Below are 14,721 nucleotides of genomic sequence, written 5' to 3'. Positions count from 1 at the left end.
GCAGAGGAGATGGTGAGAAATTAGTGGATTCCAGAGCTGTGTAGGAAGTAGAATGAACCATTTATTTGGCCCCGGGCTGAGCGCATAACAGTGATTATCTTGTTTAATCAGTGCAGCAACCCTGTAGGTACCATGTTAAAACTATTTTACATGTCCGAAGCCACACAGGAATAAATATTAAAGTGGGATTCAATTGCAAGTAATTGCTGAAACCCAAGCTCTTTTGCCAAAAAGGCACCAACGGCGAGGTATCCATTACATATTTGTGTGAATTCGAGTGTGTGTACATGGGGATGCTTTAAAAAAGTAGGTATATATCCAGATGGTTCAAAATTCAAAAGGTACATGGGGCACCTGGCTGGCTCAGTCAAACGAGCATGTGACTCTTGAACTCGGGGTTGTGAGTTTGAACCCCAGATGAGGGTAGAGATTAAATAAACAAATTTTTAAAAATTCTAAAGGGGGACATCTGGGTGGCTCAGTCGGTTGGGCATCTGCCTTTGGCTTGGGTCATGATCCCAGAGTCCCAGGATTGAGTCCCATGTTGGGCTCCTTGCTCTGTGGGGAGCCTGCTTCTCCTTCTACCTGCTGTTCCCTCCACTTGTGTTCCCTCTCTGTGTGTGTGTGTGTCAAATAAATAAATAAAATCTTTTTTAAAAATACTGATATGGAGTCTTGGAATGATCACCAAGATAGTTAAGTAAGAAGCAGACTCCCTGACCAGGAGGGAGCCTGATGCAGGGCTCGATCCCAGGACCCTGGGATCATGACCTGAGCCAAAGGCAGCTGCTTAACTGACTGAGCCACCCAGGTGCCCCTACAAGGCTCCATATTAGTACTAATGACAGTTGCATAGTACTCCATTTTGTGGATGTATCAGATTTTGCTTAAATGGGCCACTAGTAAGGAGTGCTTAGGGAGTCATATTATAAACAGCACTGCAGTGAATCATCTTATACATACAACTTTTAGCACATGTATGAATCTGTCAGATAAGTTCCTAGAAGTATAAATGCTGAGCCGATCAGTATATGGATTTGTTAGGTTGCCGAATTCTGCAAAATTGCCCTCTACATAGGTTATTCCAACCTAACTTCCACTGGTAATTTATGGGAATGCCTGTTTCTGGCCAACCTGCCAATATTGAGCTTAAGCAAACTTTTTTATATTCACCACCCTCAAAGATGAAAAACAGGATCTTAGTAGCTTTTATAGGCATTTCTTTTAGCATAAATGAGGTTGAACATCTTAAACTCCCACTGTATTTATCCACTGGATTTTGCAACATGGCAATCGCCATTGACCTTGTGGGCCTAGTTTTAGTAGCATGAAGGAGTGATAGTCTGATTAAAAGAGAGCTGAGGAATAAACAGGATGTAAAGGGTAGAGTTGAAGCAAGCAAAATTTTGACTAAAAGGATAGAGAAATAGGGGAGATGGTTGGAGGAGAAGAGAGGGGTTTTTAAGACCTTGAACTACGTTGAAATCGCTGAGACTTTGGGCACTGCCAATTACTAGTGGGGCGACCTTGGGCAAGCAGCTACACCTCTCCGGGGACTCATCTTCCTCATCTGTAAAAAACGGGGCTAATGGTCCCTACCACATAGGGCTATTGTAAGAACACACTCAACAAACTCCGTAAAGGGCCTGGCAAAAACGTTTTACTGTAGGACCGAATGGTCCTCCACTCCCCAGACCTCTAGCTGTGTTTTTCAAGACACCGACCCTCCCAGAGCGCTCTCGCGACTCCAGCTCTAGGGCTGGAATGGCGGCTGGCGAGATTTAGGTTCGGCCCGCTGTGTGCAGGCGCGCGCCGAGAGTGGGGCGGGGGCGCGAGGGGCGGAGCCGTGGCCGCCTGGGCTGTTCCGACGATCGCGCGCCGCCCCCGCCGCGCCCCGCGCCCGCCCTTGTTAGCAGGCGCCTCCCGCCCCCCGCATTGCTGATGCTGCTGCTGGCAGACATGGACGTGGTGAATCAGGTACGTGTTCCAGCACCGAGGACAGAGCCCGCCGCTGCCCGGCCTCCCCGCCCGGATCGCGGAGAATCAGGCGACACGGAGTGGTGGTGGCCAGGGTCCTGGCAGCGGACAGTCGGTCCCCAGCACTGGGGCTGGGGTCTACGGCAGGCGAGGGAGGAAGCGGGAGGTGGAGAAAAGAAGGAGCGCGCCCTTTGCCGCAGCGAGGGCCGTCCTCACTGCAGCAGCGGGGTCCGCCAGAAGCCCGGTTCCTTACCGGCAACCGTGAGGAGAGGAAGAGGGGTCTTGGGGCTAGAGTAGGGGTAACGGGGACGGGGAGAGGAGGAACAGTGGAAGGAAGATGGGGGTTGCTCATAGATGAGCTAGGAAATAGAGCGACAGAAGGCGTGGGGGCGGGGGTGGGGGGGAGGGCTGACACCTGCCCCTCCCAGGAAAGGTACCCCAGTAGATGACCACCCCTTCCCCCAGAGCAGATCAAGGGGGACGATGCGACGTTGCCTCTCCAAAACCCCTAGTCTCCCCTCCCCCAGTACATATCCAGTGAAGCCATGTCCCAGCCCTCCCCCACCTTACTCAGCCCAGACCCTCCCTGCCATCTCACTCTTCTTCACCACCTCAGAACCTCACCCCTCTCTAACCAGTACCAACCCCTCCCCACCCTCATCATTTCAGACCCCACCACCACCATCTGACTCACCTTTACCGCTGCAGACCCCTCCCCCACCCTAGCCAACCTGACTCCTTCCCTGTTATGACTCACCTCCACCACCCAAGACCCCCTCCCCCACCCTAATGAACCCCAAGTCCTTCCTCACTCTCTCCACCTGATCCCCTTCACCATCTGACTCACCTTTACTGTTTCAGACCTTCTCCCCTTCCTTAATTAGTCCCGACCCCATCCCCATCTTCCTCACCCCAACAACCCTCTGCCATCAACCTCACCATCTCCCCAGACCTCCCCTCCAGTCCTGAACCCCAAGGATCTTCTCTCAGAGACCCTGTGCTCACACTTTCCCTGAAGTGTCACTTTCTCCTTCTCACCCTTTCTCTCCCAATATCACTCACTCCTGGAGGTCATATGCCCTAGTCCCAGGGGTCATTGCCTGGTGGACTTGCCTCTCACCTCCCTTTCCATTCCCAACAATCCTACCCCCTCCCCACCACTTCTCTCCTCAGCTGGTGGCTGGGGGTCAGTTCCGGGTGGTCAAGGAGCCCCCTTGGCTTTGTGAAGGTGCTGCAATGGGTGAGTGTGGTCTGGGCCATTGGGAGAGAGAAGGAGGTGGTGGGCTCTGGAAGAGTAGGGGTGGGGAGCAAGGAATGGATGGGTGGGTGCGGGTGGAAGGGGATGGAAGAATTGGTGAGGTCCCGGGGGCTGGGGTCAGTGAATAGAGGGGCTGTGATGTGACGTCATGTACGACCAAGGGTACCCCCATTGTGAAGTGGAAGAATGTGACGTCTTACCTCCTCCTTTGAGGTGAGAGAGGGGCAGGGGAGGTGGAGTGTGAAACTGGTTGCTGCAGAAAAGATGGAAAGCCAGAGAAATCCAGAGACAATGAGAGACAGGGAAGGATGGAAACAGATGAAAATACCAAGAAGAAAACAGAGAGAGATGAGAGAGAGAGTGGAGACATGGAGAAAGAGACAAAGAAAAAGGGAGACAGAGATGCACAGAGAACAGAGATGAGAAGAGAAATAGATACAGGAAGAGTAGCAGAAAAAAATGGGATGGGGGAGAGACAGAAACAGAAAAAGAGAGATACTCAGGGGAACAAGGAAAGGAGAAACTGATACACAGAAAAAGAGAGATGCACAAGAGAGACAGAGAGATCATGATACAGAGACTGAGTCAGAGACAGAGCAGGGAGATAGAGACAAACAGACCAAGGATGGAAATACACACAGGGAGAGACATACATTTACATGGACGGAGCCAGAGAAAAAAAGAGACAGAAAGAGACCTACATGGATATGAGATAGGTAGAGGCAGAGAGAGAAACAGAGATACAGAGACAGAGAGACATCTGAGAAAGACAGAGAAACAGATACCAAGAGAAACAGAGACACAGAGAACAACAGAGACAAGCAGAAATACATAGAGAAATAAAGAGACTGAGACAGAAGAGAGAAGGAGGGGGATCATAGCATCGAGAGATAGAGACTGAGAGAGACATTGAGAGAAAGACTGGAAGAGACAGCCACACCCCTGTAATCAGCTTGTCCTTGGAGCCGATGAGCCCTGATTAGGTGGTGGGGGTGGGGACTGGTCCATCTGCTGCTGCTTGTGCTGGGCCCTGATCTGTCCAGAGGAGGGCATCCCATCCCACGTGTACACAGGCTCACCATGACCATCCCCATCCCTGCTGCCCAAGGTCTTTGCTATCTTCGCCTTTGCCACATGCGGCAGTTACACCGGGGAGCTCCGGCTGAGTGTGGAGTGTGCCAACAAGTCAGAGAGTGACCTCAGCATCGAGGTTGAATTCGAGTACCCCTTCAGGTGCGCCCCCCCACCCTAGCCCACCCCAGGGATCCCAGGGGAGATGGTGGGGGTGGGGTAGGACTGGCCAATACTGCCTCCGCAGTGGCTCCTGTTCAGCCCCCACCTCAGGAGACCACGGTGGGTCAGGTCACCGCACATGCACCGAGCCCCTACCTTGCGCCTGGCGCTGCTCTGGACATCTAGGACATCTGGTGAGCAAGACAGGCATAGGCTGGTGCCCTCTGGCTGTGTTCTAGTGAATGGGGAGGGGCAGGAGACCAGCAATAAACAAGATTCAAACGTAGAAGTATATACGGATAAATAGCCTTAAAGCACTAGTTGCTCAATTAATGTCAGCCAATATTATTTAATTCCCATTCATTCATTCATTCCATACACAATTTTTTGGAGAACCTACTGTATGCCAGTTTCTGCTCAACGTGCTGGGGACATAACAGGGAAAGAAAAAAAAAAACAGACCAAGCTCCCTCGGGGAGCCAACATTTTAACAAATAAATTGATAAAAAGGATGATTGCAGACTGGGAGAAATTCAAAGAGGGGATCCTCATGCAGCGTTTTATCACAGAGAATAATGAGGGGGTCTGATTAGCTATAGGGAATGATTAAACCCAGTTAAGCAATTCTGAAATTCACTGAGCTCATACTGTGTGCCAGGTGCTAGGAACATGAGGACGAGCACAAGCAGGCAAGGTCATCGCCCTCGCAATGATGCTTACCTCCTGGGGAGTGGGGAGACAGAGACACACAGACACAATTTCAGTAGAGGCTTCTGAGGCTCCTCCACTACTTGGACAAATCACATAACTGCTCCAGGTCTCCATTTACTCATCTGCAGAAGGGTCCGATAATATCCCTTCCAAGATTATGATGAATAGTGACTGAGTTAATACTTGTAAAGTGCTTAGCACAGTGCTGGGCACACAATAAGCGTGCCACGAGGGCTTGTTAAAATAAAGAAAATAAAAAAGTTTAAGGGACTCAGGAAAGAGGTCAGGGCTTGAGTTGGAAATTGGGCATTTTTGAGCGCTAAGGATAAATGCAGGCTCAGGGGATCACCCAGGGTTAGAGGGAAGAGTGTAAAGAGGAAAATCCAGGACAGACCCTGAGCAATGGTTGAAAGAAAAAGAAGCACCAGGGGAGGCATGGCCTGAGGGGCAGTGGGAAGCAGGGATCCACTGGTTCACAGAAGCCAGGAAACAGAGTTTGGGGGAGGGGGAGGAACCAGCAGCCTGGGATACTGCTGGGATTCCTTTGGGAATCCAGAAGGCCACAGAAACCTCCACTCTCTAGTAGCTCCCTCACCTAGGACCTCCAGTCCTGAAGACCTGCCTTTTACCCACAAGTCTTGAGGGAAAAAAAAGTCTTTGCCGTGGTCCCTCTGACTGAATCCCCCACTGCCCTGATAACCTTCCAAGGGCCCCCCATTTCCCACAAGACACCCTCTCTTCCAACCTGGCCCACTAGGAATCCAGAAACTTACCCAGATTCAAGTCTTAGCTCTGTCCTTTAGCAGCTCTACAACCTTGGGCAACTTAACACAACCTTGCTGAGCCTCTGTTCATCTGTCGAATGGGTGTACTAATCCCTGATTTAGAGGATTTAGGGAGAGGGTCATTAAATGAGGCAGTTATCTAAAGTGCCTTGTAGGTAATCAATCAATAAGTGTAAGCTCCCTCCCTCAGGACCTTTGCTACACAAGGGGACTAGCAACATTTGCTCTGTCTCAGGATCCTGCCCCCCAAGTCTGAGGCTAGACCTCTGGGACTCCACCTAAGACCTTCTCCCTACACGCATTTTCTCCCTATGACCTCCATTACACCGCAGGAAAGGCCTCAGTCCCAGGACACCTTCCCAATCTGCACCTCCCCACCTCACATTCATACATGTGTTCTGTGTGCTCCAGGATCCCTTCTACCCTCCTCTCTGTCTGTCTTCTGTTTTGTAGTCTCTGTGCTCTCCTCTGCTAAGCATACGTTTCTTTTCTCTTTGGGACCTGAAGTGAGGTAGTGAGAAAAGTCAGCATGATGTAGGGGGAACACAGTGTTCAGAGCCCAACTGTGCCATTCTCTCCTCAGCTGTGTGACTTTAGGCAAGTTAATGCACTTCTCTGAGCCTCTGTACATTTCACTGGATGAACATGCACTGAGCACCTACTGTGTGGCAGCACTGTTCCAGGTCTTAGGGATACAGCAGTGAAAACAACAAAGGAAAAAACCCAGCCCTCTTTGAAGTATGGGGAAATCCAGGAAAAACATAAAACACATAATATGTCAGATGCATGGGGTATCACTGCCATAGAGAAAAATGGAGCTAGAAAGGGGGCTAAGGAGCACTGGGAGGGAATGCTTCCATTTGATTTTAATACGGAGATCTGGGAAGGCCTCCCTGAAGTGACAGTTGAGCAAAACTTGAAGGACGTGAAGGGAGTAATATCTAGGAGAAGGGCATTCCAGTGCAAAGATCCTGGGGTGGGAGGGTGCCTCAGATGTTCTACAAATAACCAAGAGGTCAAAGTTCCTGGGTTGGAGTAAGGATTGAATAAGACCTATCTCCCCAGGGTGCTGTGAACAATCCATAAAATGTGACTGGTATACAGTAGGTGCTCTGTGAAGGGTTATTTCCTCCTCTTTCTTCCAGGGACCTTGTCAGAATCTGGGGAACCCATGACTGGGGGGGAGCATGTTCCTAGGGTCTGGACCACACCTGCCATGTCTCTCCACAGGCTGCACCAAGTGTACTTTGACGCACCCACCTGCCGAGGGGACACGGAGAAAATCTTCCTGGTGGGGGACTACTCCTCATCGGCTGAATTCTTTGTCACCGTGGCTGTGTTTGCCTTTCTGTACTCCATGGGGGCTCTGGCCACCTACATTTTCCTGCAGAATAAGTACCGAGAGAACAACAAAGGACCCATGATGGTAAGCCCCCACAGCAGCTCAAGTGCAGGGCCCGGGGGACATAGAGCCTCAGGGACACGGTCATGTTCATAGGCGCCTACCAAACCATAGACAGTCCCACATGCCAGCAGTCCCCATAACAGCCACAGATGTTACTGCTGCCGCTGCTGGGAGCATCAAAGAAACCGAATCATAGAATGACAGGGACCCACTCAGAGCCCACACAGAATCCCAGACAGACCTACCCCCTGGAAACCTGCCACCTTGCACACAACCACACAGTCTAGATCAAAGAAAGGTGCACAGAGGTTCACTGTGATAGTCATGCTTGTCATCATGCCACCCAGACACATTGATTCCTACACAGCTGTACTCATACACCCTCATCCCAGACACAAAATGACATAAATTCCCACATTTAGATGAAAGTAGAGACACGCTACTTTCCACAGATTCGGAAACCATCCCACAAAATCCCCCCACTCATACCCACACATCATAATTACACTCCCACATCCTCTGTGTCACAGACACACACGTGCGTGCACACACACACATAAACGCCCAAGCTAGGAATGCTCACCTTTAAGTGAGTACTGGGGGCTTCAGAGCTGAAAAGGCAGGAGAGAGACAGGGTTTTACTGTGGGGCCTCCCCCTCCCAAGAAAGACTGTGATCTGAGGAGGTCCCACAGCATGTCATGAAGCAGCCCAGTCACAGTGCCATCTGCCTCTCCTTCCCTGCCCTAGGACTTCCTGGCCACGGCTGTGTTTGCCTTCATGTGGCTGGTTAGCTCATCAGCATGGGCCAAGGGACTGTCAGACGTGAAAATGGCCACTGACCCAGAGAACATTATCAAAGGGATGTCTGTCTGCCACCAGACGGGGAACACATGCAAGGAGCTTAGGGACCCTGTGACCTCTGGCCTCAACACTTCAGTGGTAAGCCCTGGGAAGGTGGCTGGGCTGGTGGGCCAGTTGCGGAGAGAGGCTGGGAACCTCACAGTCTGGCTTGGGGAGCGGTGGAGAGAATGAGGGGAGAATTCAAAGGAGATCCAAGAGGGCTCCCCAGAGGAGACATGCCAACAACAGTGGCTTGAAGGATGAGATAGCAGTTATAACCACTGCAATACCACAAATAGTCCCCAGGAAGGGAATATGAGACTCTCTGTCCTATTACGTTTGGGAGATCTGGATCCCAGGCCCAGCCTAGTCGTGGGGAACCTCTGGCGACTCGGTACCATCTAGGGACCATTTTGCCTACAGTATGCAAAATGAAAGAATAACTTGAAATGTTTCTCACTTGGACTCCCCCTACTGGCCAGAGTCAAGCAGTCTGAGCTTCAATCCCAGCTCTGCCACCTGCTAACTAGTTACTCAGCCTCTCAGCCTCAGTCTGTGCATGTAAATTGAAAACTACTAAGAGGTCCTGCTCCAAGTTGAGTATTCAGTGAACTAGCAATATACAAAGTGCTTAGAAAAGGACTTGGCATGTGGTAAGTTGTATACACGTGCTACAGATGCTAAGATACCAACTTTTTTAAAAAAGATTTTATTTATTTACTTGACAGAGAGCAATCACAAGTAGACAGAGAGGCAGGCAGAGAGAGGTGGGGGGAAGCAGGTTGCGCGCTGAGCAGAGAGCCCGATGCGGGACTCGATCCCAAGACCCTGGGATCATGACCTGCACCGAAGGCAGAGACTTAACCCACTGAGCCACCCAGGGACCCCCCCCCCAACTTTTTTTGTATCACTTGCTGGTGTGAGATTTGGAGCATCTTAGCCTCTCCAGGCCTCAGCTTCCTCAACTGTAAAGAGGAGCTATTACTGCCTGTCCATTGAATTATATTGTATATATTTAAGCTCCATGTATTTGTTTTAATATAAAAGCATGTATTTATATACTTTGTATATGCGTATATACGTATGTGTATAATGATCTGTTAGTATATCTACATACATAATAAAATTTATGTTTAACATTTTACTTTATTACAAATTTATATTATATTTTATACATGTATAAATGTATGTATGTAATAGTGATAGATGTCAACATCCCTGAGAGTATGAATTCTAACACACCCCATTCCCCCTGCCCCAGGTGACTTTTCTGCACATTGGCGTTCATGCGCCAGCACTCTGGAGGGTCCGGGTTTTAGAAACCACCACCCTTCAGAAGGCCACGTCTCTATGCTCTGCGCGCGCGGCCTCGACGTCCCCCGGGGCCAAATCAACAGGCACAGGACGACCGCCTGGCTTTGTCTTCCCGCAGGTGTTCGGCTTCCTGAACTTGGTGCTCTGGGTCGGCAACCTGTGGTTCGTGTTCAAGGAGACAGGCTGGGCTGCCCCATTCATGCGTGCACCTCCCGGCGCCCCCGAGAAGCAACCAGCGCCCGGGGACGCCTATGGCGAGGCAGGCTACGGGCAGGGCCCAGGCGGGTACGGGCCCCAGGACTCCTACGGGCCCCAGGGCGGCTACCAGCCCGATTACGGGCAGCCCGCCGGCGGCGGCGGCGGCGGCTATGGGCCTCAGGGAGACTACGGGCAGCAAGGCTATGGCCCTCAGGGCGCGCCCACCTCCTTCTCCAATCAGATGTAGTCTGGTGAGTGACGGGCGGGCGGGCGGCGCGGCCAGGAAGGGTACGGGAAGGGGGACGGGCGGGTCAGTAAGCCAATAAGAGTCAAGAGTAATTGGTACGTAGGCACAGGGTGGGGGCTTGGAGGCGCCAATAGAGAGGCGGAGCTAATAGGAAGAACGAAAAACTAGCCAATAGATGGAGAGCAAGAGAATGGTGCTTGAAGACGGGCGGAATGAAAAGCCAATGGGAGATAAGTAGAAGGTCCTCTCTGACGGAAGGGAGAGGAGAGAAAAGCGGACAGAGCAACCAATGAAAGAAGGGAATGGCAGGGGGACTTGCGTAGTGGAGGAATCCGCCGAGGAAAGACGAGGTGGGCCTTAGAAGTGATTGATAAGCCAGTTTGTTCTAATAAGGCCAATGGATGGTGAGGGTAAAGGGCCTTGGGTCATGAAGGTAAGACGAGCACACCTGTCCCGGAGGTGGTGATAGATCTAACATCTCTCAGCAACCCCTGTGGTGAGGGAGGTAGTGTGGAATTTCATGGAAGGAAGGGGTCAGGCGGAGGCAATGGGAGGCTTCTAGGCCTTTTTGCTGGGTCTGAGAAGTCTGATTTCCTCACCTACGAGGGAGGGAAATGGGAAGAGGGGGAGATGACGACATGTGGACGGAGGTAGCTTCTGGCACTTGGCCAGGGTGGAAAGGGCAGGGAGGAGTTTATTAGGTACCTCGTATCTAATTCATCAAAAATTCCTGTTGACTCTACCATTAAAATATATCCATAATGTTCCACGTCTCACTGTCCTCTCCCCTGGACATCACAGCTTTCTACCCACATCCCCATTCTGTTCTACTCACAGCACTGGAGGGATCCTGTTAAATCCTAAATCCTGACCCTACCCTCCTGTGCTCAGAGCTCTGCCTGGGCTCCCATCTCACTCACATTAAAAGCTAAAGCCCACACCAGGCATGACACCAAGCCTCACCCTTCCCTTCTCCGATCTCCCACCTCCTCCCACTCCCCACCCCAATCGTGTTCCAGGCACAAGCCAAATTCAGGGCCTTGGTACTTGTTTTCCCCCTGGAGTTTTGCACCCACACTTAGTTTTGATAACCTTACCTGGCCAGCTTCTTAAAAGGCCCCTTTCTTATCTCTCTTATAGTACCCTGTGCTTTTCTTATCACAGTCTGTAATTATTAATTTATGTATTTATTGACTATCTCTTCCACTAAACTTCAGGACGTGACCATGACTTCTTCATGATGTACACACATCACTCAGAGCCCTACTAATGTTAAGAAACATTTATTGAGGAAATAATAGAAACAACATGAGACATGTATTCTCATTTCATGCTTCTCTGCTCAAATTCTTCCAGTGACTTACACCTCATCCAGGGCCAAAGCTGACGTCCTCAGCCTAGTCCACAAGGCCCTATATGACCCCATTACCAGCCTCTCTGACATCACCTCCTACCACTGCCCCTTGCTCACTCCACTAGAGCCCCACTGACCTTCTTGCTGTTCCTCAAACACACTAGACGTGGCTCTACCCCAGGGCCCTTGCACTGGCTATTCCCCCTGCCTGGATTTTTTCTTCATCCCAGTTATCTGCATGGCTCACTCCCTCATGTCCTTGACTCTTTATTCCAATATCATTTCTTAAATGAGTTCTTCTCTGACTACCCCACTTACCACAGCAACATTTCTTCCCCTACTGGCACTCCCAATCCCCCTCATCCTAGTCTACCTTTTGTTTTTACATTGCACTTACTATCACCTGATGTCCTACTAGATAACTTACTTAACACATTTTTGTTGTTTGAAGTCTGTCTTCTCCATCACAACACAAGCACTACAAAGATAAGCAGCTTTGTTTTGCCCAATATGATCTATCACCAACAGCTAGAACAGTAACATGTTAATGGATATTTTGGGGTTGGTGGAGGGGGGACCACAACGTCTTTGGTACTTAATCTAGTGGGCGCAAGCACTACCTTCCCAGTAGGGGCATCTGGGATGAAGCTGACCCAAGGACTATGAGTGAAGAAGGAAGGAAGAAAAGGCATGGCAGGCAGAGGGTAAAACCAAGGTGGAGGCGTAGCAGCCCAGCCCCCCACCCTAAGCGCACAACCTATGTCTGGACCCCCTCTCCTTTCTGTCTTTTGTCTCCACAGGTCAGTGCAGCCCGGGAGGACCCCATGGGTGGGCAAGAGCTCAGAAGCCCTGCCGCCCTTTCCACCCCTATACCCCAGGTCTCCGCCCCTCAAGCCAGGAGACTCTAACTCTCTTTGCTGTTTATATATATATATATTATATATAAATATCTATTTATCTGTCCAAGCCCTGCCCCCACTCCATACCCCTCATGCATTAGGGGCCTGACCTTGAGTGGGTCCCTCTCCTAACCCCACCCCTTCCTTTGCATCCCTTGGCCCCTGTCTGTTCCCTGGCCCTGTGCCCTGAGGTTGGGGGACTCTGAAAGGGGAACAGGGAAAAGACAGGTCTTAGCTAAGTGGGGAGGGTCGGTGTGACTTCAGACTTTCTCCCTTCTCTCCCTTCCCTCCTCCCAACTGGCCTTGACTCCTCCAGCAATGTCTGAGCAGGAGCCATGAGGGGAAATTCAACCCTGAGGGGGGAGAAAGGCAGATTGGGGGACTTGACCTGAGGAGGACTTGAGGGGAGCTCTTGGGTGAAGAGGACCGGTAAGCAAGGGGTGTGGGTTCCAGACATACTGGATCTAGAGTCTAAAGAAGAGGGGTGCCCTAGAGCATTCTGGAGTAGGGGTTGTTGGAACGAGGCTGAGAGCCCGGTTCTAGAATGGGTGGAGCTTTGAGTGAGGCAAGGGTCAGGCCCCCAAAGTGGGCAGGATTTGAAATGGGACAAGAAGGGGTGTGACCTGGGGACCGGGTTCTAGAGGGGTGGGGCCTGAACCAGGAATGGGTGAGGCTCCAGAGTGGGCGGGTCTTGGATTGGGACCAGAGTGTACTGAAGCGGTATTGCTAGGAATATTCAGGAGACCGAGTTTGATTCTAAAGGGGGCACATCTTGTGCAAGGCAAGAAGTGGGATTCAGGAATGGGCCAAGCTTGACGTGAGATCTGAGTTCTGGACAGGGCGGGGTGCAGAGTGGGTGTTCGTGGCTGTTTCAGAAGGGGCAGCCCACCCCAATGGAGCAGTGCAAAAAATGTCTTAAAGTGGGTGGGTTTGGCGGTGGAGTGGGGGGCGGGAATATCTCTGGCCAAAGCTGAGGATTGAGGTGGCCTGGGAGGAGCCGAGAGATAAGGCTTGGAGGGTAAGGGGTGGGATCCAGAGAGAAGCACCCCTCACACCCTTGCCCACTCCCGTGTGATAGGACAGCTAGGTAGTCAGAGGACAGAGCCAACGGGTCTGTGGGGCCGGCCCACCCCTCTCCTCCCTTTCCGTGCCTCTTCCCTCCCTTCATACCCCGGCCGGGTCTGGAGTCCCTATCCTGCACCCTCCGCTGTGTCTGTGACGTCGGTAGTGCCTGTGATCGTGTGTTGCCATTTTGTCTGGCTGTGGTCCCTCCCTCTCTCCTCCAGACGCCCCCCCCCCTTTCCTAGCCCTTCGGTATTGTTTGAAGACCTCCCCAAGGAAGAACAAATAGGATTAATTCTCCTCTAAATAAACTCCTCAACCACCTAGTCCTCCCGGCTCTGATTTCTCAGTGTGTCTTTTTTCACTGGAGAGGAGAGAGGAAGACAGAGAGGTGGGGGAGAGGCGGCGAGAGGAAGCTCCGCCCCTGACCTGCTGGACTTGCCATTCAAGTCACCCCGTCATGTCAGGTCCCTCCAGCCGTGTTGCCGATCTGATCATTCCAAGTCACGCTCTGAGTAGCCCTGCCCACTGCCCCTGCCCACTGGCTGCCGAACGCCCTGTCTTTCTAGGGTTCGGTTCTAATTCTGGCCCACTAGCCGCACCCCTTCCCAGGTCCTGTGGAGCCCTGTCCTCAAACCCCAAGGGGTCTGGGTAGGACCCCTATACTTCACAGGGAGACTTCCCCCTACCCACCTGCCTCTTATTCTTCAGACCCAGCTTTCTCACCATTTCCTTTCCCCGCCCGAGCTGGAGAACTCGGAGACCCCCTGGGCTGCAAGGCCATGGGGCGGAGCACTGGGGTGACTCGTTACCTCATTCATTCATTCCCTTTCACCCCTCCCTGGCTCCTCCCCGGGGCAGGGAGGGGCGGGAAGTGACTGGGATGTGCATAATGGAGTTGAGTATGGAGGAGGTACCCTGGGCCCACGCTGAAAGACCCGGCGGCTGCTGCCGCCACCTTGCCTAATTAGAAACCCCAGCCCAGCGCCTGAGTTCTGATGGCAGGCCGGGGACCCCCTCCTCCCAGCCCTGAGGCACGGCGAAGCCTGACAGGAGAAGGAGAGACTCCCGGCTATGGGACTGAGCTCCGGGAAAAGGATATCTAACTGGAGAGAAAAAAATGGAAGCCAAGGGAGGGAAAGCTTTAAGATCTATTTCTCAGGACTTAGGGCGACAAGACAGCTGGGCCTGTAAGGAAGGGAAGGGAGCAGGAGGTGAGGCCTCGGAATCTGGTCAGTGACTTTCACATCTTTCCCCCATAAATCTCAAGTAGTCCCGGCTCTGATAAGGCCTGGGAGTGGAGGCTGTGGGGGTGTATGAGAGCCAGCTCTCTGATGGTGGCGAGGGAGCACCAGCTGGGACTGCGATGGGCTTGGGGATCATTCTCGCAGCATTCATCGGGGGGAAAGAGACCCTTGGACTATCACCAGTGGGGGG

The 14,721-nt window shown here is 51.8% G+C and overlaps 1 protein-coding gene across 1 annotated transcript; it reads left to right on the top strand.

Moving 5' to 3' along the window:
• Positions 1–1,926: 1,926 nt before the first annotated feature.
• On the top strand, positions 1,927–13,621 carry SYP (synaptophysin). The gene is given in 8 exon segments (XM_032842919.1): positions 1,927–1,977; positions 3,151–3,186; positions 3,188–3,217; positions 4,344–4,468; positions 7,195–7,390; positions 8,118–8,309; positions 9,643–9,973; positions 12,124–13,621. Coding segments are annotated over 7 exon segments (942 nt in total). The 5' UTR covers positions 1,927–1,941; the 3' UTR covers positions 9,970–9,973; positions 12,124–13,621.
• Positions 13,622–14,721: the final 1,100 nt, after the last annotated feature.

The sequence above is a fragment of the Lontra canadensis genome, unplaced genomic scaffold (assembly GCF_010015895.1).
Source record: "Lontra canadensis isolate GAN:19392208 unplaced genomic scaffold, GSC_riverotter_1.0 scaffold134, whole genome shotgun sequence".
Lineage (NCBI taxonomy): Eukaryota > Metazoa > Chordata > Mammalia > Carnivora > Mustelidae > Lontra > Lontra canadensis.
The sequence above is the reverse complement of the archived record's forward strand: the minus strand, read 5'-3'. Positions and strand labels throughout refer to the sequence as shown.